Raw genomic sequence first — 23708 nt, forward strand, 5'->3', positions numbered from 1 at the left:
GTCAGAACCCCACTGCGATAGCTTTTCTCTAACACTGCAAGGGTATACACGCAAGATCCCAAGAAGAGAAGATATATGTTTTCTGAGGTTTATCCAACATGGTGGTTAATGTTCATTTATCCTCTGTCAAATGCTGCTGTTTTTTTAAAACAGAAAGTGATTTTTTTTCTTTGTCTTTAATTCTTTAAAGGCAAGAGTTAAATGCCCAGCCCTAAGTATGTTTACTGACTCTAAATGGTAAGTAGAAATCTGCCATTAGAAGTTTAAAACTAATGCTGCTTAAATGTTATTTGCAGTAAGCAGGTTACATTTGTTGTTAAAAATTTTTTTAAAATCTAAATTAAGAGGAACTTTAAACTATGAGAAACCTATGCCCCCAAAACTATTTGTATTTATACCCATCCTTCTTGCCAATGATTTCGACTATAGTAAAGCAGACAGAAGTAATTATTTTTTAATACTTCACAAAAATAAGAACAGATAGATTATCTGTGTAATCTGGATATGATTTTAACACTGAGAGATGAGTCCCCTATTTTGTAGAGAAAATTTTGTATGTGATTGCTAAGTAATTTCCCTGTTAGGGTAACTTGGGCAGCTTACAAGAATATTTCTGTTTCGTACAGATACCTTTATCGAGATGAAGGAAGAGAACATTCTAAGAATATTAACATACTAAGGTATAGCTTACCATTGTGGTATAAAAGAGAGGTCCAAAAAGGAGAAAACTTATGTGCGTTGATGAAGTGGGGTGAAAACCGTACCTTTAGAAACCAGTCTTAGAGTACTGAAAAAGCAAAAATAACACAACCCTTATATTAACATAAAGCTCTCAAGAGATATGAAATTACTTAGTAATTAACAAGGAAAATTATTTGAGGCATATATATTTCTAAGACCCTTTAAAAATAATTAGTAACAATAAAATTCATTATATGACAATCTATACACTCATTGTTGAAAAGCTGTAACTAGGTACGGCAAAATACAGTTTGCAAGCTAAAATCATTACTCAGTTTCTTAAAAATGTTTAACATCCAGGAGAGAATGTTTTTTAATTTCTTCTATCATCACAGTTGCTGCTTTCATTGTTACTCTGGATTATTTTAACAGCCTGCCCTCTGGCCTTGGTCACTGCACCGTTCACTTTACAAATCATACATTTCATCATACCTGCTGATAAAAGTCCTCTAATGATATTCCCCCAAATGCCCCAGGCTACATTTTCCAATGCAGCTCCAATTCTTCCAGCCTTTCCCCTCTTCAAGCAAACAAGATACACTCCTGAAGAACCTCATTCCTCTAACACAAGCTCTCATCGTGGCTGCACAAGAAAGTAACCTTGGGAACCTTTAAAAAGTGGGATACCCATGCTCCACCCTCCAGAGATTCTCATTAATTGGTCTGGAGTAGGGTGCAGGGATCACCATTTTTGGAACTCCCTAAGTGATTCAAAGGTGCTGCCAGTTTAACTCGACTGCTATATCCTCTCTGCTTCCCACAGAAATAGTACGTTTGCTCTGAGAGTGATGCTAAATAAAGCTTATTTTTAATCTAATTCTTTACCTAACTCCTTGTAACCACCCCTGTGTCTATACACAGCTGAGCACATCTTTAAGCGACAGAAAACACTATTTTCCGTGTTAAATTGTTTTGGCTCGCTTTGGGTGAACCCAAAGCTTAAGTTTTGCCAGTTCAGGTTTGAAAAAAAAAAAGGAGGGGAGGGGGGTGGAAAAAACAGGAAAAACCCCACAAACGACCAAAAACTACAAGCACCATACAGGTTCCAGGAATAATCATTTAAAAAACGAATAAGACAGTAATCCTACTCTAGAAGAGCTCATGAAAGATTTACGCTGAATTTACGGTGAAAATTTTCTGACCGTTGAATCTAAAGATGAAGATACACTAGGTAGAGGCGAAATGTGATGATGACTATCTCTTGTCACTAAATTGTGGGGGATGGTGGAGAGGAAGGCTTAGTGAATTTAAACTAAGTACTAAAAAACACAATAACCACTTACAAACCAAACATTCTGACTGTATACAGAACTTACTAGAACCCTGCAAGAAAACCACTGTAATTATCATCGTCTTCATTTTACAGTATAAGGCTCTCAGAACTAGTGACTTTCCCATGATCACACAACTAGACTGGAATTCAGACCTCTCTTTTTAATATTAAGATTCTTTCTCCTAAATCTTACAACCTTCCAGACCACTCAATCCAACACCCAGTTTTAGATTTTTTTTTTTTTTTTCCGCTGTACGCGGGCCTCTCACTGTTGTGGCCTCTCCCGTTGCGGAGCATAGCCTCCGGACGCGCAGGCTCAGCGGCCATGGCTCACGGGCCCAGTTGCTCCGCGGCATGTGGGATCTTCCCGGACTGGGGCATGAACCCGTGTCCCCTGCATCGGCAGGCGGACTCTCAACAACTGCGCCACCAGGGAAGCCCCATTTTTAGATTTTTGAAAGCAAAACATTTAAAGGCCTCGATTCTGCTCAGACTAATAAAATTTTTTTTCTTAATTTGGACCTATTTTTACCATTATGGTTATCACCCATCGTACACGGTACTCAATCTGACTCCGAAAATCGTGCTAATCACTTTCTATTGGGAGTCCTACTTCATTGTACGCAGCCCCTCCCTGGTGGAGATGGCTTCCAGCGGCAGCTATTCGCCAAGTTTATTTCTGAACTCCCGAGAACCACGGCGAGGACCAGTAATCAATTCTGAACGTCGCCATCAATCCCACTGATTTCCTCGATCGACGTGAGTCTCCTCCAACTGCTCAAGCATTTGTTTACAACTCAGACTTTACCTGAAAAACGGCCCAACTCCACAGCGCAGCGAACAACCTTTATTCAATATGGACACCGAGAAACCCGCCCCCAAAGAAGCGCTACGCGCAATTCTTGCGAGTTTCCGGAAATACCTGTAACTGGAACCCACGGGTCAAACCTAAGATGAAAAGCGTGGCTTGGCAGCACCGCGAGAGGCAACGGAGGGACCGCCGGGAGGGCGGCTGGCTCGACCAGGCCCACCGCGTCTCTGGGGACACCGCCTTCCTGCCTCGGGCTCCGGGCCCCGGAAGCGGCGAAAAGCCACTCGGGAAGCCGCTCGCTCACCTCTGACCCCACCCCGAATCTCGCGCGCCTACCCTGTCCCCCGCAGGCGCGCCACGGCCACCCGCCGCAGCCCACCTGTGCGGGCCGCAGCCTCAGGATATCGCCGTTTGCTCGACCAGAACGCGACGCGCCGAATTCGGCGCCGCGCTGCCGGCTACGCGCCCGCCCGCCGCTCGCTCCGCTCGCTCCGCACGCCCCCTTGCCCGGGCGGCGCCACAGCTCAGCCGACCGCCTGTTACGGCGCCCGCGCTTCCGATTGGCGCGCTGGGCGGGCGACCGCGGGCGGAAGCGGTAGAGGTGGGAAGGCGGGGCCGCGGCCAGGAGGCTCGACGCCAGGATGCTCTCGCCTGGGAATGGTCCTCGCGAGGCCTTTTGTGACTAAGGCCCGGTGTTGGGGCGAGGCTCACGAGCGCTTTCGCTGGTCCGGCATCCAGGTCCGTAGAACGAGAGGTAGCGTGTGGCTCTTTGTGAGGTAGGGAGCCCTGTTTAATTTATACAGTGAAAGAAACTTGGAACAAGCTTTCCTTGCTCCTCCCATCCTCATGAAAGGGAAAGACACCATTCCTGTATTTACTAGTGCAGGCCTTGCAGCCTATGATAGTCTATCAATCAAGTGCCAATGAATTTAATGCCATAAAACAAAACACCTCACTGAAGAGTTGTAAAGATTCAGGAACGGAATAACCAGAGCACATTGCAATGTCTGATTGTAATTCTGCACCTTTAAATAACTTTGGTTGTTGGGTTATAAACTTTTAAAAAATGATTATTGAAGTGAAGCTCACAGAATGTGAAATGAAACACTTTTAAGTACACAATTCAGTAGGCTTCAGTACATTCACAGTTCCGTGCAACTACCAACCATACTGGTTCCAAAACAATTTCCTCACCCCTGTTAAGCAATTACACATTATTCTTCCCTCTCCCAGACCCTAGCAGACCCCAACTGCTTTCAGACTTTAAGGATTTACCTAATCTGGGTATTTCACGTAAATGGAATATGTGACCTTTTTGCATCTGTCTGCATTCACATAACATAATGTTTTCCAGGTTCATCCACCTTATAGCAAGTATCAGGACTTCATTCTTTTTTATGGCTAATATTGCATCTTATTTGTGTGTATATACCCCAATTAATTCATACATCCAGCGATGGACATTTGGGTTGTTTACATCTTTGAGCTATTGTGAATAGTGCTGCTGTGAATATTTGTGTCGAAGTATTGTTTTGAGTCCCTGTTCTCAACTCTTTCTGGCATATACTGTTAAAGAAACCTGGAATCTGACAGTAATTCAAGCGGTAAAAAAACCAGATTTTATTCAGGAACTATTGCAATAGGGAGAAGAGACCTTAGGATAGAACTGGGTTCAGTTACAAAAACAGCATAGACAAGTAAGGATTTATAGCCAAGGTGGGGCGAGGAAACAGTGGATGGAAATTTCCTAAAAGGAAATATCAGGTGTAAGGGCTAAATTCTGGCCAAACTGACTTGAAAGGATTCTTAACTGAAGGCAGACCAGGATGATCAGCTATTAACGGTGGGGGCATGAAGAATCCGATCAGATATTGAGGGTGATCAGATACCCCGGTAGGGTTTCTTTCTAAACTGACCTAGCTGGATTCTTACTACAACTGGTTGATGCAGACCCCACAAGACCGATACTAAAGTAGAGGCTAAGAGGGCTTAGAGGAGCCTGACTAAAGTTTAGTCAAGGAGAGAGTCTTTGTCAGTACCCAGGAATGGAACTGCTGGGTCATATGGTAATTCTGTGCTTAAATATTTGTGCAGTCAATAAACTGTTTTCCACAGTGGCAGAGACATTTTATATACTGATAGGAATGTATGGCAGTTCCAGTTTCTCCACATCCTCACCATAACTTTCGTCTTGTTTTGTTTTTGATCATAGCCATTCTAGCAGGTATAAAATGGTATCTCATTGTGGTTTTGATTTGCAGTTCCCTGATGGCTAATGATATTAATTGACAATCTTTTCATGTTCTTATTGGCCATTTGTATATATTCTTTGGAGAATGTCTATTCAAGTCCTTTGCCCATTTTTAAATTGGGTTGTTTTTTTGTTGTTTAAGTTATGAGTTCTTTATATATTCTGGATACTAGACCCTTATCAGATATATGATTTACAAATATTTTCTCACATTCTGTAGGTTGTCTTCACTTTCTTGCTAATGTTTTTTGATTTTCAAACTTAAATTTTTGATGAAGTCTAATTTATCTATTTTTTTCTGTTGTGGATTGTGATTTTGGTGTCATATTTAAGAATCCATTGCCAAATCCAAGGTCATAAGGATTGTTGAAAACCATCTCTGCACTTCGTTTTACACAAAGCAGAAAGTGAATTTATCACAAGGATTTCAACCTGCAAGCCAAGAAACTTGAGGCTATGGGAGCGACGAGTTCCGAGTTGCTCACAGACTAAAGAGTGTGTATAGGGTAAATGCAGAAGTAATTTGGCTTTTTCAGCTGATCCTTATTTGGATCAGTGTAGTTGTGTCAGGGGACCAAGGAAGTCCAAAGATAGCATGAGCAGACTTGGTCTTTGGGGATTGGCTGGCATCCTCTGCTGATTTCTGAGGAGGGCTGTAAATTCCTGCAACTTACATTAGGTAAGGTAAAGTTTTGTGTTTCTTTAATGCACCTGTGTTGTCCAACTCCATTTTGTCCCCAATATAAGTGACTCCATTTTAGTTTTGGTTCTACAGAATTCACCCCTATATTCTTCTAAGAGTTTTATAGTTTTAGCTCTTATATTAAGTCATTAATCCATTTTGAGTTTATTTTTATATACATTCTGTGGTAGGCATTCCATTTCATTCTTTTGCATGTTGTCCCAGAATCATTTGTTGAAGTGAATATTCTTATCCGCAATGAATGGACTTGACAACCTTGTCAGAAATCAATTTGCCATAGATGTATGGGTTTGTTTCTGGAGTATTACTTCTACTTTGTCCATCTTATGTCTGTCCTATGCCAGCACCACACTGTAGCTTTGTACTAAGTTTTGAAATTGGGAAGTGTAAGTCCTCCAGTTTTGTTCTTTTCCAATATTGTTTTGGCTCTTCAGATCCCTTGCAATATTATATGAGTTTGAGGATCAGCTTTTTAATTTTTGCAAAAAAGACAGCTGGGATTTTGATAGGGATTGCATTGAATTAATAGATCTCTTTGACAAGTATTGTTATCTTAAAATATTAAGTCCTCCAATCCGTGAACATGATGTCTTTCCATTTATTTGTCTTCTTTAATGTTTTTTCACAATATTTGTAGTTTCCAGTGTACAAGTCTTTCATCTCCTTAGTTAATTTATTTCTATCTATTTCTTTTCTTTTCTTTTTTTTTGAATGCTATCTTAGTCTGTTTGGGGATGCTATAACAAAATCCCACAGACTGGGTGCCTTAAACAACAGAAATTTCTTTCTCACAGTTCTGGAGTCTGGGAAGTCCAAGATCACAGTGCTGACAGATTTGGTTTCTGGTGAGAGTTGTCTTCCTGGCTTGTAGAGAACTGCCTTCTCCGGGTGTCCTCATGTGGTGCTGAGGGAGAGAAAGGCAGCTCTGGTGTCTCTTATTATAAGGATACTAGGCCCTCTTTCCAAAAAACAATCACATTGGGGCATAGGGCTTTAACATGAATTTTGGGGGAACACAATTTAGTCCATAGTAAATGCAATTATAAATGGAATTTTTACTTAATTTCCTTTTCGGATTATTCATTGTTGATGTATTAAAAAAACTGATTTTTGAGTGTTGATGTTGCACTCTGAAAACTTGTCCAATTTGTTTATTAGTGCTAATACTTGTGTGTGGTATGCATGCGTGTGTTCTTTAAGGTTTCTTTTTTTTTTTTTTTTCTTTTGTGGCACGCGGGCCTGTCATTGTTGTGGCCTCTCCCGTTGCGGAGCACAGGCTCCGGACGCGCAGGCTCAGCGGCCGTGGATCACGGGCCCAGCCGCTCCGCAGCATGTGGGATCTTCCCGGACCGGGGCACAGACCCCGTGTCCTCTGCATTGACAGGCGGACTCTCAACCACTGCACCACCAGGGAAGCCCTAAGGTTTCTTTATATAGGATCGTGTCATCTGTAAATTGAGGAAGTTTTACTTATTCCTTACAGTTGGGATGCCTTTTATTTCCTTTCCTTGCCTAATTGCTCTGGCTAGAGTCATTCCTTCATTTTAAGGAATTGGCTCATGCAGTTGTAGAGGCTGGCAGGTGTGATCCACAGGGCAGGCTGGTAGGATGAAAACACCAGAGCACTTTGTAGTTTTAACAATGCCTGCCCTCAGGGGAAACTAGTAAACCAGAGCCTAATCTGCTGGTTTTATTAGAGCCTAGCTGACCTGGGGGAAAGGAGATACCCAATTCCAGCTCACTGTAGCCATGTGTCTCACCTGTGGGTGGGGGAATCTGAGAAACACTTGTGAAGTTCACAGTTCGGGGACACAGGCTCACTAAAAGACTGAGACCTAATCCAAGGACTGTAGACTGCTTCCCTTTCCCAAACCTTACCACCACATAACTAAAGGTCTATTTACAGCAGTTCCTTTTATCCAGTACATCATGTCTAGCTATCAAGAAAAAATTACAAGGCATACTAAAAGGCCAAAAATACAGTTTAAAGAGATAGAACAAGCATCACAGCCAGACATGGCATGGATGTTGGAATTATCAGACTGGCAATTTAAAACTATGCCTCCTGATGTAGTGTATTTCATATTATTACTATTTATGAATTATGTTCATAAAAACAGAAATTGAATCTGAATTGAATCAAGCCCCTAGGTCTAACTACCGGTTTACTTGAATAAAGAGGCACAGAGTAACTTGTTAAAGTGACAGCATGATAATACAATCTGCCCAATACATAGTGTAGTAAACCGTAAGAAAACTGAATGTGAATTGGCTATGTGATATTAAGGAATTACTATTAACTGTTACAGGCTGAATTGTGCTGCCACCACCCCCCACCGCCCCAAATTAATATGTAGAAGCGGTAATGTCTAGTACCTCAAAATGTGATTGTATTTGAAGATAGGATCTTTAAAGAGGTGATTAAGTTAAATGAGGCTGTTAGGGTGGGCCCTAATTCAATATGACTGGTATCCTTAAAAGAAGAGATTAGGACACAGATTGAGAGAGAGACACTAGGGATGCCAGCACACAGAGAAAAGACCTTGTGAGGGTACAGCGAGAAGGGGCTATTTGCAAGCCAAGGAGAGAGGCCTCAGAGAAAACCAACCCTGCTCTCACTTTGATCTTGGATTTCAGCCTCCAGACTCAGAGAAAATTAATTTCTGTTGTTTAAATCCCCTAGTCTGCGGTATGTTGTTATGACAGCCCTGGCAAACTAATACAATAACACTAGATGGAATAGTGATTTTTTTAGTTATGAGAATAAGAAAAATGGACTTTGTGTATTAGAGATACAAAATATAGCATTTACAAGTAAATAAGTAAATAAAAGAAAAAGAAAAAATAAAAGAAACAAAATTCTGTTAGGATTTTAAATCCTATTTAAATTAATATGCCAAGTATAATTTTATACACAAACTCAATTACCTGTATATATTATATTCCTTGAAAAAAAGGAGGCAACTTCAAACCTGTAATAAATGTTTAATATGTCCAAAAAATGTATTTCAAAGTTTAAGCTTTAGTGGATAAATGGTTATCTAGAACGGTGCCTTAATTTTTTTATTAGTCTTTTAGGCTTAATTAAATAAAAACTTTAATAAGGTTGGGAGGTAAGAAAACAAGATTTGTCATACAAAAAAAAATTCAGTACTATAAGATTTTTATTTAACCTCTTGATCCTACATCTGATAGCCTTTCTCCCACACTGAAAATGTTGGTCCCCAACTGCATCAAAATGATGATTGTTTTGTCCCACATAACATTTGCAACCATCTCAGAATAACAACACTAATGCTACCATCGACAGTATAATCACTGGAACATTTAAAGGTTTTTATTGAAGGGTTTTTTTGTCCTTAGACTATATACTACTGGAAATGCATATACAAATTATGAGTTTTTTTAAGTCGTTTAAAATAATTTCTTTCTGGTTGGCTATGTCAACAACTTGATACAGGGAAATATTTGTTTTTGCTTCTGTTTTTAGGAATTGAAACTTTTTTTAGTTCTTAGGAATTATTTTATAATTTATTTTTACAAGTATTTAAAATAATTGTATAGTTACAAGTAAAATCTATAAAATAAGATTAAACTCAGAAATTTTAGTTTCTATTCCAGTTCCTTCATCCTGTTTCTCCCTTCCTCAATTGGTAACCATTATATTTTAGGTTTTTGCTTTATTCTGCTATTTTAACATGGTATACAATATCATAGATATAGATAAATACTTATATCTCCTGTTACTAATACTAATAGAAACTGGTAAGTAAACAGATAGAATTAAACATTTATCCTGTTTTTATAAATCACTGTACCTCAAGGGATTCAGTTAATTCATGAGTGGAAATTTCTTTTTAAAGAAAAATAAAGGCTAATAAATTCAGAATTAATAGGATCAGATTTTCACCATTTTGAAACTCCAAATGAAATAATTTACCTAGTCATTGATTGGTTGCTAACATCACAGAAAGAGAAACTAGCTAGAAAGGACTCTTGCAAAAAAGCAAAAAATCCAGTCACACCTCTTTGTAGCTAACTAGTTATTTACAAAAAATAAAGAAGACAAAGGAACATGTTAAATGACATTACAGGGATACAGTCAGCCAGATCTAGAATATAGGAAACTCTGCAGAACACATAACAGTGTTTCCTCACAAATATATCAAAAGGAAAAGAGAGAGGAGTGGGAGACCCAACGAAGAAATTGTTGAAAGCAAACTATAAAAATCTGAGGTAATATAGAAATTTGAACACTGATTACATATCCAAAAATATTAAGGAATTATTGCTATTTTTTTAGGTGTGATAATGGTACTGTGGCTTGTTTTTTTAAAAGAATCTTTATTCTTTAAAGATATATCCTGCAAGGATAAATACTGAAATGTCTATAGATGAAATGATATGTTTCAGATTTGCTTCCAAATAATTCATGGGGACAGGAGTGGGGGAAATGGGTGTGGGTTTACGTAAATCAGCATTAGCCATGGATTAGTCATTGTTGAAGCTGATGAATGGGAGGCCATTATACTCTTTTTTTGTACTTTCGTACATTTTTTGGAAATACCTACCAGCTGTGCAGGCCACACAGTGACAACAGGAAGGCCCAACAGGCAGGGTTTTCTCTACTGCCTGTCTCCTCCTTGCTTAGCTACTTTACATACTTTCAAAACACAGATCATGTCTTATCTCCGCTGTTAAATTTTTTCATTGAGCCCCCAGGGTCCACAAAATAAATTATGCATCCTTAATATGATAGTAACCCTCAGCAGTCTGATTCCACCCATGTTTCCAGACTGAGTCTTTCACAATAACTCCTTTGACACACTGGTGTCTTATTAGCTATCTCGTCATGAAATATCATTTCTTTCTCTCTGTTTCTCTCTAGTGATGTTATTTTACTTTGTATTTTCCTCCTCAGTAACTTTTCTGCTGAATCTTATATTGCTTTCTAGGCTACATAATGTTATCAGTTCTGACACTTTCTGGGATTCCTCAGTTGGAATTAGTTTTTCTGATCTCTGATGTCCCCAAATGCTTTATTTTCATCAACATGGCCTTACAGTTCACTCAGCTTAACTAAACTTTAGACAGGCTTCTTCCCTCTAGGCTCATGACTTCCCTTTTCTTAGAGCATTTACTTCTGACAACTTGTAAATTCTTTCTCTGCCCCTTTGATATGTAATTTTTTTTTTTAGAATTGATTTTTTTAATGGCTTTAAAAAAATTGAAGTATAGTTGATTTACAATGTTGTGTTAGTTTCAGATGTACAGAAAAGTGATTCAGATATATATATATATATATATACACACACACACATATGTATATAAGGTACACACATAGGTATCTATTCTTTTTCAGATTCTATTCCATTATAGGTTATTACAAGATATTGAATATAGTTCCCTGTGTTATACAGTAGGTCCTTGTTGTTTATCTATTTTATATATAGTAGTGTGTATCTATTAATCCCAAACTCCTAATTTATCCCTCCCTCCCCTTCCCTTTTAGTAACCATAAGTTTGTTTTCTATGTCTGTGTGTCTGTTTCTGCTTTGTAAATAAGTTCATTTGTGTATCAATTTTTATTCCACATATATTTGATATCATATGATATTTGTCTGTCTCTGATTTACTTCACTTAGTATGATAATCTCTAGGTTCATCCATGTTGCTACAAATAGCATTATTTCATTATTTTTATGGCTGAGTAATACTCCACTGTATATATTTACCATATCTTCTTTATTCATTCATCTGTCAACGGACATTTAGGTTGCTTCCATGTCTTGGCTATTATAAATGGTGCTGCTATGAACATTGGGGTACATGTATCTTTCAAATTAGAGTTTTCATCTTTTCCAAATATATGCTCAGAAGTGGGATTGCTGGATCATATGGTAACTCTGTTTTTAGTTTTTTAAGGAACCTCCAGAGATGTAAATTAAAAAAAAAAGAGGCTTTAACCTCCTCTCTCCCCTTTGAAATGTAATAATAAAGGAAGATATGCTCCCATCGCTCATTGTCTGCTGGGAGAGTAGGAGACTAACCACCGTGGGTGCCTAGCTCCAGGTTGTAAAAGTACCCCCTGTCATGAAGATAAGACAAGTTTACTTTTCCTTTGGGTAAGGCCAGTTAACCCAGGTGGTCTACAATGTCCTCACCCCAGCTCTTAAAACCTCTCCTACTATAAAATTCTTTGCTTCAAAGGACACAATCAACAGAGTGAAAAGGCAACTCATGGACTGGGAGAAAATATTTGCAAATCATATATCTGATAAGGTGTTAATATGTAGAATATATTAAGAACTCCTATGACCTGACAACAACCAAAAAAACCAGCTCGATTGAAAAATGGGCAGAGGAGCTTCTGGTTTGGTGAAAGCATCCACATGCCAGGAGGTTGGGGCCACCCCAGTTCCTTGGGGACAGAAGCTCCTGCTCCTGGGACTCTTACGTACTTCATCCTGTGTACCTCTTCATCTGGTTGTTCATCTGTATCCTTTACAATATCCTTTATTAATAAACTGGTAAATGATTTTTCGGTGGTTCCTATAAGCTTATTCTTCTGGATCATCATTTGTGTCATTTTATCAAGAAAGAGATTATTTCAAGGACTTTTTGAATTATGAGAGCTAATAAGCTACATAAGGGTTTTTTTTGAAACACAAGGGAAGGCTGTTTGGAGAGAATGAGAGAATAAGATGAAGGTGATGGCAGGACCAGTGCCTAAGTTGAGTTTGTAATAGTTTCTCAAGTTGCCTTGAAAGATATCTGCACTTTATTTCTGCTTTTATAAAAATTGGAAGTCAAACGAAGAATATAGTATGTGATAGATTGATATGTTTTTCATTACTTGAGAACATGGACTATTTTCTCTCCTATATATTTAGCTGTTTTGGCTTTGAATCTTCATAGTTCAATCAGTGTAATATTGAAGGAAGTCTCTTAGGTTTTACTGAAGACTCAGCCATGTTTTCTTTTTTATTGACTGCACTGGAACTAAATATATCTTGGCAGAGAAAACACACTGCTTGCCACCATTTGAAGTACCCACTGCCCATGGACATAATTGTCCATCAGCCCTATAGAGATCTGTAAATTTGTTTGGAAGGCCTGCAAATGAGATTCATCCAATGATAAGTTCTCCTAAGAAGAAGCTGGAGAAACCACTGAAAACAAATATACTTCTCTTATCACCTACCTTAGCATCCATTGTGGCTAGTTCCATGATAGAAAACAAAGGAAAATATTTTATGACAAGTGGCAACATTTCTGACTGATTTTTAGCTGTACCCTTAACAGGGAATAGATGTGTGTGATGTGTAATTATTCAACTGTTACTGTGTGTGTGTGTGTGTGTGTGTGTGTGTGTGTGTGTGTGTGTATAATACTGAGAAGTTCATATCCTAATATACTACATTTTAAAGTTTTAAATAATGTCATCAAGACTATGTGTTGTACATCTACAGAGCCAACACACATGTCATAAATATTGTTATGAATGCTAATAATCAGCTACATGTTGGGTAAATGCATTTAGGTTTAGAAGTAACAAATTATTGGGCCATCTGCTGTATTTCTAATTGAAAGGCTTGGGGGAATGTATAAATACTCTAAACTCTTACTTGCTGTGGAAAAATTTTACTCATCACTGAATTATTACTTGGCCTTTGAAAATCATTATTATTTGGCTCCCTTGGAGAGATGGATAATTTACCTAATATGGACAAGTACTTTCCTCCCAAGAGGGAGTAGTTTTACTAGCCTGTGCCTCAGAGGATCAGAAATATACATGGGCAAAGGACTTGAATAGACATTTATCCAAAGATGTACAATAAGCATATGAAAAGATGCTCAACATCACCAGTCATTAGGGAAATGCAAATAAAAACCACAGTAAGATACTACCTCACATCCTTTGGGATGGCTATTATCAAAAAACCCACAAAATAACAAGCATTGGCAAGGATGTGGAGAAATCAGAAACCTTGGACACTGCAGACGAGCATGTAAAATGGTGCAGATGCTATGGAAAACAGTATGGTCGTTCCTCAGAAAGTTCAACATAGAATTACCATGTGATCCAGCAATTCCACTTCTAGATATATTCCCCAAAGAACTGAAAGCAGAGACTTGAACAGATATTTGTACACCAGTGTTTATAGTAACATTATTTACAATAGTCAAAAGGTGGAAACAACCCAATGTCCATCAACAGATAAATTCATAAACTGTGGTGTATACATTCAACAGAGTATTTTTCAGCCTTAAAAGGGAATGAAATTCTGACACGTTACAAGATAGATGAACCTTGAAAACATTATGCTAAATGAAATAAGCTAAACACAGAAGGACAATTAATTGTATGATTGTACCTAATGAGATACCTAGAATAGTTAAATTCATAGAGACAGAAAGTAGAACAGTTTATCAGGGACTGTGGGATGGGAAGAATGGGAAATTATTGGTTAATGTGTATTGAGTTTCCATTTTGGAGGAATTAAAAAGTTCTGGAAACAGGTAATTCTGATGCACATTTGTGAATGTACTTAATGCCACTGAATTGTATATTTAAAATAGGTTACAATAGTAAATTTTATGTATATTTTCCTATAATAAAAATATTTAAAAACCACCAAAACAACTCTCCCATTATTTGTTTCAGCAGAGTTGAGTTTAGACTGTGTTCTGATCTCTCTTAACTATTTAGATAGCCTTGAGTAAAGTCTTCCTTACCTTTTTAACTCTATTGGGGGCAATTTTTGCTTTGACAGTTTGTAATTCTGGCTTTTCATTGTATGTACCATGCATTATATATACTTATTTGAACACACATCTGTTTCTCTGTGGTATTTTAAGCCCCTTGAGGTTGGGAACCATGTTGTGTTCATACTATCATCACCCAGAATGCATTTCCTGGTGTCCTTACAAATTAGAGCCTCAAAAAATTTTGCTGAAAACAATTTAAATTGTTTCTATTATGCACGGAGAGTTTTCCTGTGTACAAGTAACATCTTTTGGCACCAAATGGAATAGCTAGTACTGTATTAGTATTTTCCTCGAACAAATTGTTCTCTTTAAAAAAATCTAGATCCTATATATCTTTTTAAAAGTTTACCCAAAATAAGCATTGTTGCAATCAAAGGGTAACAGGCTAATGTTATTGCTAAAGGATGCTTTTGTCCCCTGGGTGGAGCCTACCTGGGACAATTCCGTAGCCCCAACCAGGTTGGGAAAGTCACCACACTTATAAGAGATTCCCTAAATCATAATGATTAATTTATTAATAATTGGTATAAAGATGATAGTTGAAACCAAGGAAAAGGAGAAGTATGTGTGTTGGCTGTAGAGGCAAAAGGCTTTGCAAAGAACCCTGAGAAATGTCACTTATTGCTAATTGTCTTGAGGGAAAATTTTGTGCTTAAAAAAACTATTTATAGTTGCCAGTGTTTTAATGAATATTCAATTTATTAAAATTGTAGACGTGTAAATTTAGATCTTTTAAGCCTTTAAGCTCAAGGTATTCATTTTATTATAAACTTAGTCAATTTTGTTTTGACTAAAAATAGTCTCTTTTTCTAACTCCTCAGTGGATTCTTACATGCCATGAAATCTGAGAACCATAAGAGGGGTTTCTAAATTACAGTGAACGAATCTCTAATTCTTGAAGCATTGTCTCAGTGAGGCCATAAAGAGTTAAGTTTTATAGATTTGGCATGAAGATTCCATAACATTTTCAGTTCTCATTGGCACAGGTCAAACCATAGTTTCTTTTAGCTAGCACTGGTTTCAGGAGAGTGTGTCTGACTTTCTTCCAAGGATGATCCTGATAAAGAAAGAAAGCAAAGGAAAAGAAAGCAGGAATGGAAAACAGAGTTACACAGCAGGCCCCAGTGCAGAATTTGACTTTCTGTCTCTGCCGCTTTCTTCCTTTCCTCAGGCAAACTTACGGAACCAGTACTAGTTAAACTCTGAAGATCTCAAGGACTTGCTCTGGTTCGTGCTTGCATCTCTAATGCCTACTGAAATGTGAGTGCTTACTGTTCATTCATCCATTCAAGAACTATTTATTGAGAGCCTGTAATATACCAGGCATGGTTCTAGCTGCTGGCAATGTTAATACTGACCAAATAGCCAAAAATCCATGTTCTCATAGAAATATATCCTAGTGGGAAAAGACAGACAACCAAAAAATAAGTAAGAAGAACAGATAGTATGTTAGACATATCAGTGTCCTCCAGGCAAATATCACCAGGAACACACCTGTAGTTGAACAACTTGGGTTTATTACTTGTTGCAGTGAGGGAAAACTATCACCATAGGGAACTGTGGGGGAGCTCAGTAAGAGGGTATTAAAAAGAACCTATTATAGGATTTAGGCCTTGGCTGGATAACTTTGGGGAGGTTCTAATAAGTGGAGATTTTCTTTGGATTCCATGTTGTCAGAAAGCAGGGACAATTTTATAATTGTGTCCTTGCCTGTTGTTGACATTCTGTGAGATTGTTTATGGCCAACAGGAGAACACCATGGCCTAGCTGTGAATATCAGGCCAATTTCCAGATTTCAGGGATTTTTGCTTTCTCAGATGATAAGTGCCCTGAAGAAAAAAAGTAAATCACGGAGAAGAGATAGGGAGTTCTGGATGGAGCTAGGTGGAGTGGTTTTGATTTACAAAAGGATAGTCAACAAAAGACTCCATGAGTAATTAACATGTGTGCAAAGATCTGAAGGAGGTGAGGAGGGTGAACCCACAAGTGAAAGATGGGGAAATGATAGAGGGGAGAGGGGAAATCCTTGACACATTCCAGGAACTGTAAGGAAACCATGGGACTAAATGGTTAGTTAACAAAGATAAGAGAAATGACCCAAACTAAGGTATTGCTGCTAGATACAGAGTGCCTAACCAGGTTATCCAGCACTGAGTGGAGTTCAAACTGACTTTAGCAGGTCCTGGGTCAAGACTGGACCACTTTTTGGTATGCTAATTAGGGGTATTGATCCAGGATTGGATAAGTCTAGACCGGATTATTTTAAAAAGCAGGTTTAAAATAAATAAAATAAAAAATATAAAAATAAAAAGCACGTTTAGGCAGCCTTTATCTCTCCAGCATCGTCTAAGAGCAGTTTCTCAAACAGGTGATGAGCTTTGTGCTGGCACAGAGCATTCAAACATTTACTAAATGCTTTAACTCCAGTCATGGGACCTCCCTAAACAGATTCCACATAGAGAAAACCTGAAATCATCTTAAAATGTGTGTTGCATGAGAATGAATTCTGAGTTATGAAAGTGCTTCTTCTAAATTGTAACTAGACAAGCTCTCTCATAATAATACTTTAAACATTTACTGTGTAAATTTTCACACGTTAATCTCATTGAACATTTTAACTGCCTTAAGAAATAGGGTAGGAATCTTTCCATTTATATTTGGTTGAACCGTATGAAATTGCTATATTTTACCATTTTTAACCTACAAAAATGGCAGTTACATTTGGTCTTACCTAAAAGGTGAGGAAATTGGAGAAGTTAAGAAAGGCAAAGGAGAGTTAGTGGTAGAGTTTCACAACTCCTATACTTATGTCTCCAGCCTAGATTACTCCCCTGGACTCCATACTCATCCACATCTCCTCTTGAAAATCTATCTAGTAAGCTTCAAGTTTAACATGGTAAAAACTGCTCCAATCAAAAGACATAGAATGGCTAAATAAATTTTTAAAAAGTATATGCTCTTTTACTTTAGCTTTAAGAATGTGTACAGACTGAAAGAGAAGGGATGAAAAAAAGATATTTCATGCAAATAGACACCAAAAAAAAAAAAAACAGGCTTAGTTATATTTATATCAGACAAACAGACAAAATAGAGTTTAAGCCACAGTCTAATAATAGGCAAAGAAGGTCATTATATAATGAAAAAGAGGTCATTCCAAGACAATATAACATTTGTAAATATACACCCAACATGGGAGCACCTAATTATATATAGCAAATATTAACAGACGTGAAGAGAGAAATAGATAGCCATACAGTAATAGTAGAGGATTTCAATACCCCACTTTCAACAATGGATAGATCTTGTAGATAGCAAATCAGTATGGAAACATTGGTCCTAAACTACATGTTATATCAGATGAACTTAACAAACATATACAGAAATATGAACTTAACAGAAATATACAGACCATTCCATCCCAACGCAGCAGAATACACATTCTTCTCAAGCACACATGGAATATTCTCTAGGATAGATCACATGTTTGGCCACAAAATAAGTCTTAATACATTTAAGAGATTGAACTCATATCAAGCATCTTTTATGAAATCAGAAATCAATTATAAGAAGAAAACTGGAGAATTTATGTGGAGATTAAACAACATGCTTCTGAATAACCAATGGGTCAAAGAAATCAAAAGGGCAATCAAAAAATATTTTGAGACAAATGGAAAAACAACATACCAAAACTTATGGGATACAGCACAAGCAGTTGTAAGAGGTAAGTTTATAGGAATAAACACCTACATTAAGATGCAAGAAAGATCTCAGATTAAAAAAACTAACTGTATACCTCAAAGGACTAGGAAAAAAATCTAAGCCCAAATTTAGTAGAAGGAAGGAAATAAATTTAAAAGAGTAGAAATAGAGACTAAAAAAAGAGAATAGAAAAGATTGAGCTGCTTTTTTTTTTAAAGATAAACACAGTTGACAAACCTTTAGCTAGACTCACCAAGAAAAAAAGAGACTCAAATAAGAAATGAAAGAGGATACTTTGCAACTGTTACCATAGAAATACAAAGGATCATAAGAAATTACTATGAACAATTATATACCAACAAATTAGACAACCTAAAAGAAATGGATAAATTCCTAGAAACATACAACCTACAAAGACTAAATCATGAGGAAACAGAAAATCTGAACAGACAAATTGCTAGTAAGGTTATTGAATTAGAAATCAAAACTCTCCCAACAAATGAAAGTTCAGGACTAGATGGCTTCACAGAATTCCACTAACCAATTAAGGAAGTAATATCAAATATTCTCAAATTCTTTCAAAAAACAGAAGAGGAGAGGACATTTTCAAACTCATTTTATGAGGTCAGCACTATCCTAATACCAAAGCCAGACAAGGACACTACGATAGAAGAAAATTACAGGTCAATTTTCACTGGTAAATATAGATGCAAAAATCCTCAACCCAATATTAGCAAACCAATTCAACATTACATTAAAAGGATCTTACACCATGATCAAGTAGGATTTATTCCTAGGATGCAGGATGGATCAACATCTGCAAATCAATCAATCATATTGACAAAATGAAGGATAAAAACTATATGATCATCTCAATAAATGCAGAAAAATTATGTTGCAAAATTCAACATTCGTTCATGATAAAAACTCTCAACAGACTGGGTGTAGATGGAACATACCTTGATGTAATAAGGGCCATATATGACAAGCCCACAGCTAACATCATAATCAATGATGAAGAGTTGAAAACTTTTCCTCTAAGATCAGGAACAACACAAAGATGCCCATGACACTTGTGTTCAATATAGTACTGGAACTCCTAGATAGAGCAACTAGACAAGAAAATAAATAAAAGGTATCCAAATTGGAAAGGAAGATGTAAAACTGTCTCTATTTGCAGATGACATATATAGAAGACCTAAAGATGTCACCAAAAAACTGTTAGGACTAATAATCAAATTCAGTAAATTTGCAAGATACAAAACCAATATACAAATATCAATGCATTTGTATACACTACAATGTAGTGTAGGAAGAGAAATGGAGAAAATATCTCCATTTAGAATTGCATCAAAAAGAATGAAATACCTAGGAATAAATCTAACCAAGGAGGTGAAAATCTGTACACTGAAAACTATAAGACATTGATGAAGTAAACTGAAGACATAAATAAGTGGAAAGATATTCTGTGCTCGTGGATTGGAAGAATTAGTATTGTTAAAGTATCTATACTACCCAAAGTGATCTACAGATTTATTACAATCCCTATCAAAATTCCAATGGCATTTTTCACAGAAATAAAAAAAACTCCTAAAATATGTTTGGAACCACAAAAGACCCCAAATGGCCAAAGCAGCCTAGAGAAAGAAGAACAAAACTGGAGTTATCACACTTCCTGACTTCAATCAATATTACAAAGCTACAGTAATCAAAACAGTATGGTATTGGCATAAAAAAGGACACATAGATCAATGAAACAGAATAGAGATCCCAGAAATAAACCTACGCATATGTGGTCAATTAATTTACAACAAAGGAGCCAAGAATATACAATAGGCAAAGAACAGGCTCTTCAATAAATTGTGTCGGGAAAACTGGGCAGCCACACATGAAAGAATGAAACTGGCCCACTATCTTACACCATACACAAAAATTAACTCAAAATGGATTAAAGACTTGAATGTAAGACCTAAAACCATAAAAGCCTTAGAAAAAACATGAGGTGAGCTCCTTTATAGTGGGCTTGACAATGAATTTTTGGATTTGACACTAAAACCAAAGGCAACAAAAGCAAAAACAAACAAGTAGGGCTCCATCAAATTATGAAGCTTCTGCATAGCAAAGAAAATCATCAGCAAAATGAAAAGACAACCTATGGAATGGGAAAAAATATTTGAAAGTCATATATCTGTTAAAGAGTTAATATCCAAAATATATAAACAACTCATATAACTCAGTAGCAAAAAACAACCTTATTAAAAAACCAGCAGAAGAATAGAATAGACATTTTTCCAAGAAGACATACAAATGGCCAACAGGTACATGCAAAGGTGCTTATCATCACTAACCATCAGGGAAATGCAAATCAAAACCACAATGAGAGATCACCTCACACTTGTTCAAATGGCTATCATCAAAAAGACAACAGATAACAAGTGTTGGTGTGGATATGGAGAAAAGAGAACCGTCATGTGCTGTTGGTGGGAATGTAAATTGGTGCAGCCACTATGGAAAATAGTACGAAGTTTCCTGAAAAAATTAAAAATAGTTCTGGATGATATAGCAGTTCCACTCTCAGTATACATCTGAAGGAAACAAAACCACTATTTTGAAGATACACCTGAACCCCCATGTTTACTGCAGTATTATTTACAATAGCCAAGACATGGAACCAACCTCAGCATCCATCTACAGATGAATGGATAAAGAAGTTGTGGGGGTGTCTCTCTCCCTCTCCCTCCCTCCCTCCCTTTCACTTTCTCTCTCCCCTTCCCTCCATAAATGTATATATATATATATGTAACTGTGTGAAGTGATGGATATTAATTAGACTTATTGTGATCATTTCAAAATATATCAAATTATGTTGTACACCTGAAACTAATACAATATTATATGTCAATTATATCTCAATAAAACTGGGGGAAAAACATGGTAAAAATTGAACTTCAAATTCACCAAGTCTTCTCCTGCCACCTTTCCCATCTCAGTAAATGGCAACTCCATCTTTCCAATAATGCAGGCTAGGAAACTATGGAAACTGTCTTTAACTTCTCTCATTTTCTCACACTCATATTTAGACATCAGTAAATCCTGTCAGTTCTGCTTTTGAAATATAACCAGAATGTGACCACTTCTTACCATGCTGTCCAAGCCACCATTTTCTTTATATTATGGTAATAACTTCTTAACTGGTTGCCTGTTGACATCTGCTTTCTATACAGAATGACCTTTTTTAAACATCTAAATCTGATTATATCACTCCTCTGCTAGAAGTGTTCTGATGACTTCACATAGCCAAAGTCATTAAAAATCCTACAAAACCCTTTATTTCTCACACCTCCATGACCTTTTTGATCTCATCTTAACACATTTCTGCCTCCAGGCCTTCACATTTATAGTTTCTTCTACTTGTAGTTCTCTTCTTTAAACTTAAAAAATTCCAATTGTAAATACTATGTATTTCCAAGAGATCATTTAAAAAGTAATCATAGGGCTTCCCTGGTGGCGCAGTGGTTGAGAGTCCGCCTGCCGATGCAGGGGACATGGGTTCGTGCCCCAGTCCGGGAAGATCCCACATGCCGCGGAGTGGCTAGGCCCGTGAGCCATGGCTGCTGGGCCTGCGCGTCCCTTCTGGCTTGTAGAGTTTTTGCTGAGAAATCAGCTGTTAACCTTATGGGAGTTCCCTTATATGTTATTTGTCATTTTTCCCTTGCTGCTTTCAATAATTTTTCTTTGCCTTTGATTTTTGTCAGTTTGATTACTGTGTGTCTCAGCATGTTTCTCCTTGGGTTTATCCTGCCTGGAACTCTCTGTGCTTCCTGGAGTTGGGTGGCTATTTCCTTTCCCAAGTTAGGGAAGTTTTTGACTATAATCTCTTTGTATATCTTTTCTGGTCCTTTCTCTCTCTCTTCTCCTTCTGGGACCCCTATAATGCGAATGTTGTTGCGTTTAATGTTGTCCCAGAGGTCTCTTAGGCTGTCTTCATTTCTTTTCATTCTTTCTTCTTTTTTTTTTTTTGTGGTACGTGGGCCTCTCACTGTTGTGGCCTCTCCCGTTGCAGAGCACAGGCTCTGGATGCGCAGGCTCAGAGGCCATGGCTCACAGGCCAGCCGCTCCGCGGCATGTGGGATCTTCCCAGACTCGGGCGTGAACCCGTGTCTCCTGCTTCGGCAGGCAGCCTCTCAACCACTGAGCCACCAGGGAAGCCCTCTTTTTTCCTTATTCTATTCAGCAGCAGTGAATTCCACCATTCTGTCTTCCAGGTCACTTATGCATTCTTCTGCCTTAGTTATTCTGCTATTGATTCCTTCTAGTGTATTTTTCTTTTCAGTTATTGTATTGTTCATCTCTGTTTGTTTGTTCTTTAATTCTTCTAGGTCTTTGTTAAACATTTCTTGCATCTTCTTGATCTTTGCCTCCATTCTTTTTCCGAGGTCCTGGATCATCTTCGCTTCATCATTCTGAATTCTTTTTCTGGAATGTTGCCTATCTCCACTTCATTTAGTTGTTTTTCTGGGGTTTTATCTTGTTCCTTCATCTGGTACGTAGCCTTCTGCCTTTTCTTCTTGTCTGTCTTTCTGTGAATGTGTTTTTTGTTCCATGAGCTGCAGGATTGTAGTTCTTCTTGCTTCTGCTGTCTCGAGTTTTAAATTTTATTAACTTAGTTTTTAACATAATGTAGTGAATTTCAAGTTTGTATAATTTAATTTTTAATAGTGGCTATCTAACATCTGACTTGTAAAATTTAGCAGTAAGCTTCTCACAAACCTGTAAAAATCAATTCCAAAACACTACTGCTTCTTCTTGCTCCCCCTGCCCCAAGTACACCATGCACATCTTGATCACAAGTGATAGAGAATAGATTTTTCAAACTGATATCATGTGTTTTGGTGCCATATCATTTATGTTTTGGAGCCCTGCTATGGATACCTTGGCTGCTGAGTCTTTAAGAGGGTAGAGAAAACTTAAACCTTACTAATAATCTCTACCTTCACTATTTATTGGCTAGTCATTGGCTATGGCAGGTTTCTTATACTTTAACATGCCTACAAATTATCCAAGGAATTCACTAAATTGCAGATTCTAGGGCTCAACTCCAAGCTTCTGATTCTATAGACATAGAGTGGCGGTAAGAAATGTATAAGCATCTGAGGAAATGCTGACATAGGTGTTCTTTATGCTTTGAGAAACACTTTTGTCATGGTATTATACAGTTGAAGACACTAAGATAAATTCTTCTAAACAGGTTACTGTCAGTGCTGTTGTCAATCAGCCCGGATAAGGTGAGCTTTTATATTAAGTATAATTCAATAGGAGGTCCTAGCTTTGTTCAGAAAGAAATGCTCTCACATAACTCTCCTTAATTTACAGTTAAACATCAATTCATAAATTTAGAAACAGTAAAAATCTGTTCACACCTTAATATCACCAGATCATGACTTCAGAAGAGTAGATT

At 37.5% G+C, this 23708-nt stretch overlaps 1 protein-coding gene and 1 long non-coding RNA gene across 7 annotated transcripts in view; one reads left to right on the plus strand and one right to left on the minus strand.

The window, feature by feature from the left end:
* Positions 1 to 3294, minus strand: part of SUPT20H (SPT20 homolog, SAGA complex component) — a gene marked incomplete at its 3' end in the record, with an annotated part of 39648 nt that extends 36354 nt beyond the window's left edge. For 5 of the 6 annotated variants that reach the window (XM_082859758.1, XM_082859753.1, XM_082859756.1 and 2 more), the window contains exons 1-2: positions 2937 to 3078; positions 692 to 787 (exon numbers count right to left, since the gene is read on the minus strand). In XM_082859758.1, the coding sequence (XP_082715884.1) occupies positions 692 to 694 (3 nt within the window). In that variant the 5' untranslated portion in view covers positions 695 to 787; positions 2937 to 3078. Of the gene's footprint in view, positions 1 to 691; positions 788 to 2936; positions 3079 to 3204 lie in introns of those variants that run through there. The other variant, XM_082859754.1, reaches the window with a different exon arrangement.
* Positions 3295 to 3490: 196 nt separating this feature from the next.
* The window catches only part of LOC309974591, a 64057-nt gene continuing 43839 nt past the window's right edge, over positions 3491 to 23708 (plus strand). Inside the window, exons 1-2 of the long non-coding RNA XR_014326890.1 lie at positions 3491 to 3563; positions 15723 to 15811. This is a non-coding gene — a long non-coding RNA (uncharacterized lncRNA). The remainder of the gene's footprint in view (positions 3564 to 15722; positions 15812 to 23708) is intronic.

The sequence above is a fragment of the Leucopleurus acutus genome (genome assembly GCF_964270905.1).
Source record: "Leucopleurus acutus genome assembly, chromosome: 18".
Taxonomy (NCBI): domain Eukaryota; kingdom Metazoa; phylum Chordata; class Mammalia; order Artiodactyla; family Delphinidae; genus Leucopleurus; species Leucopleurus acutus.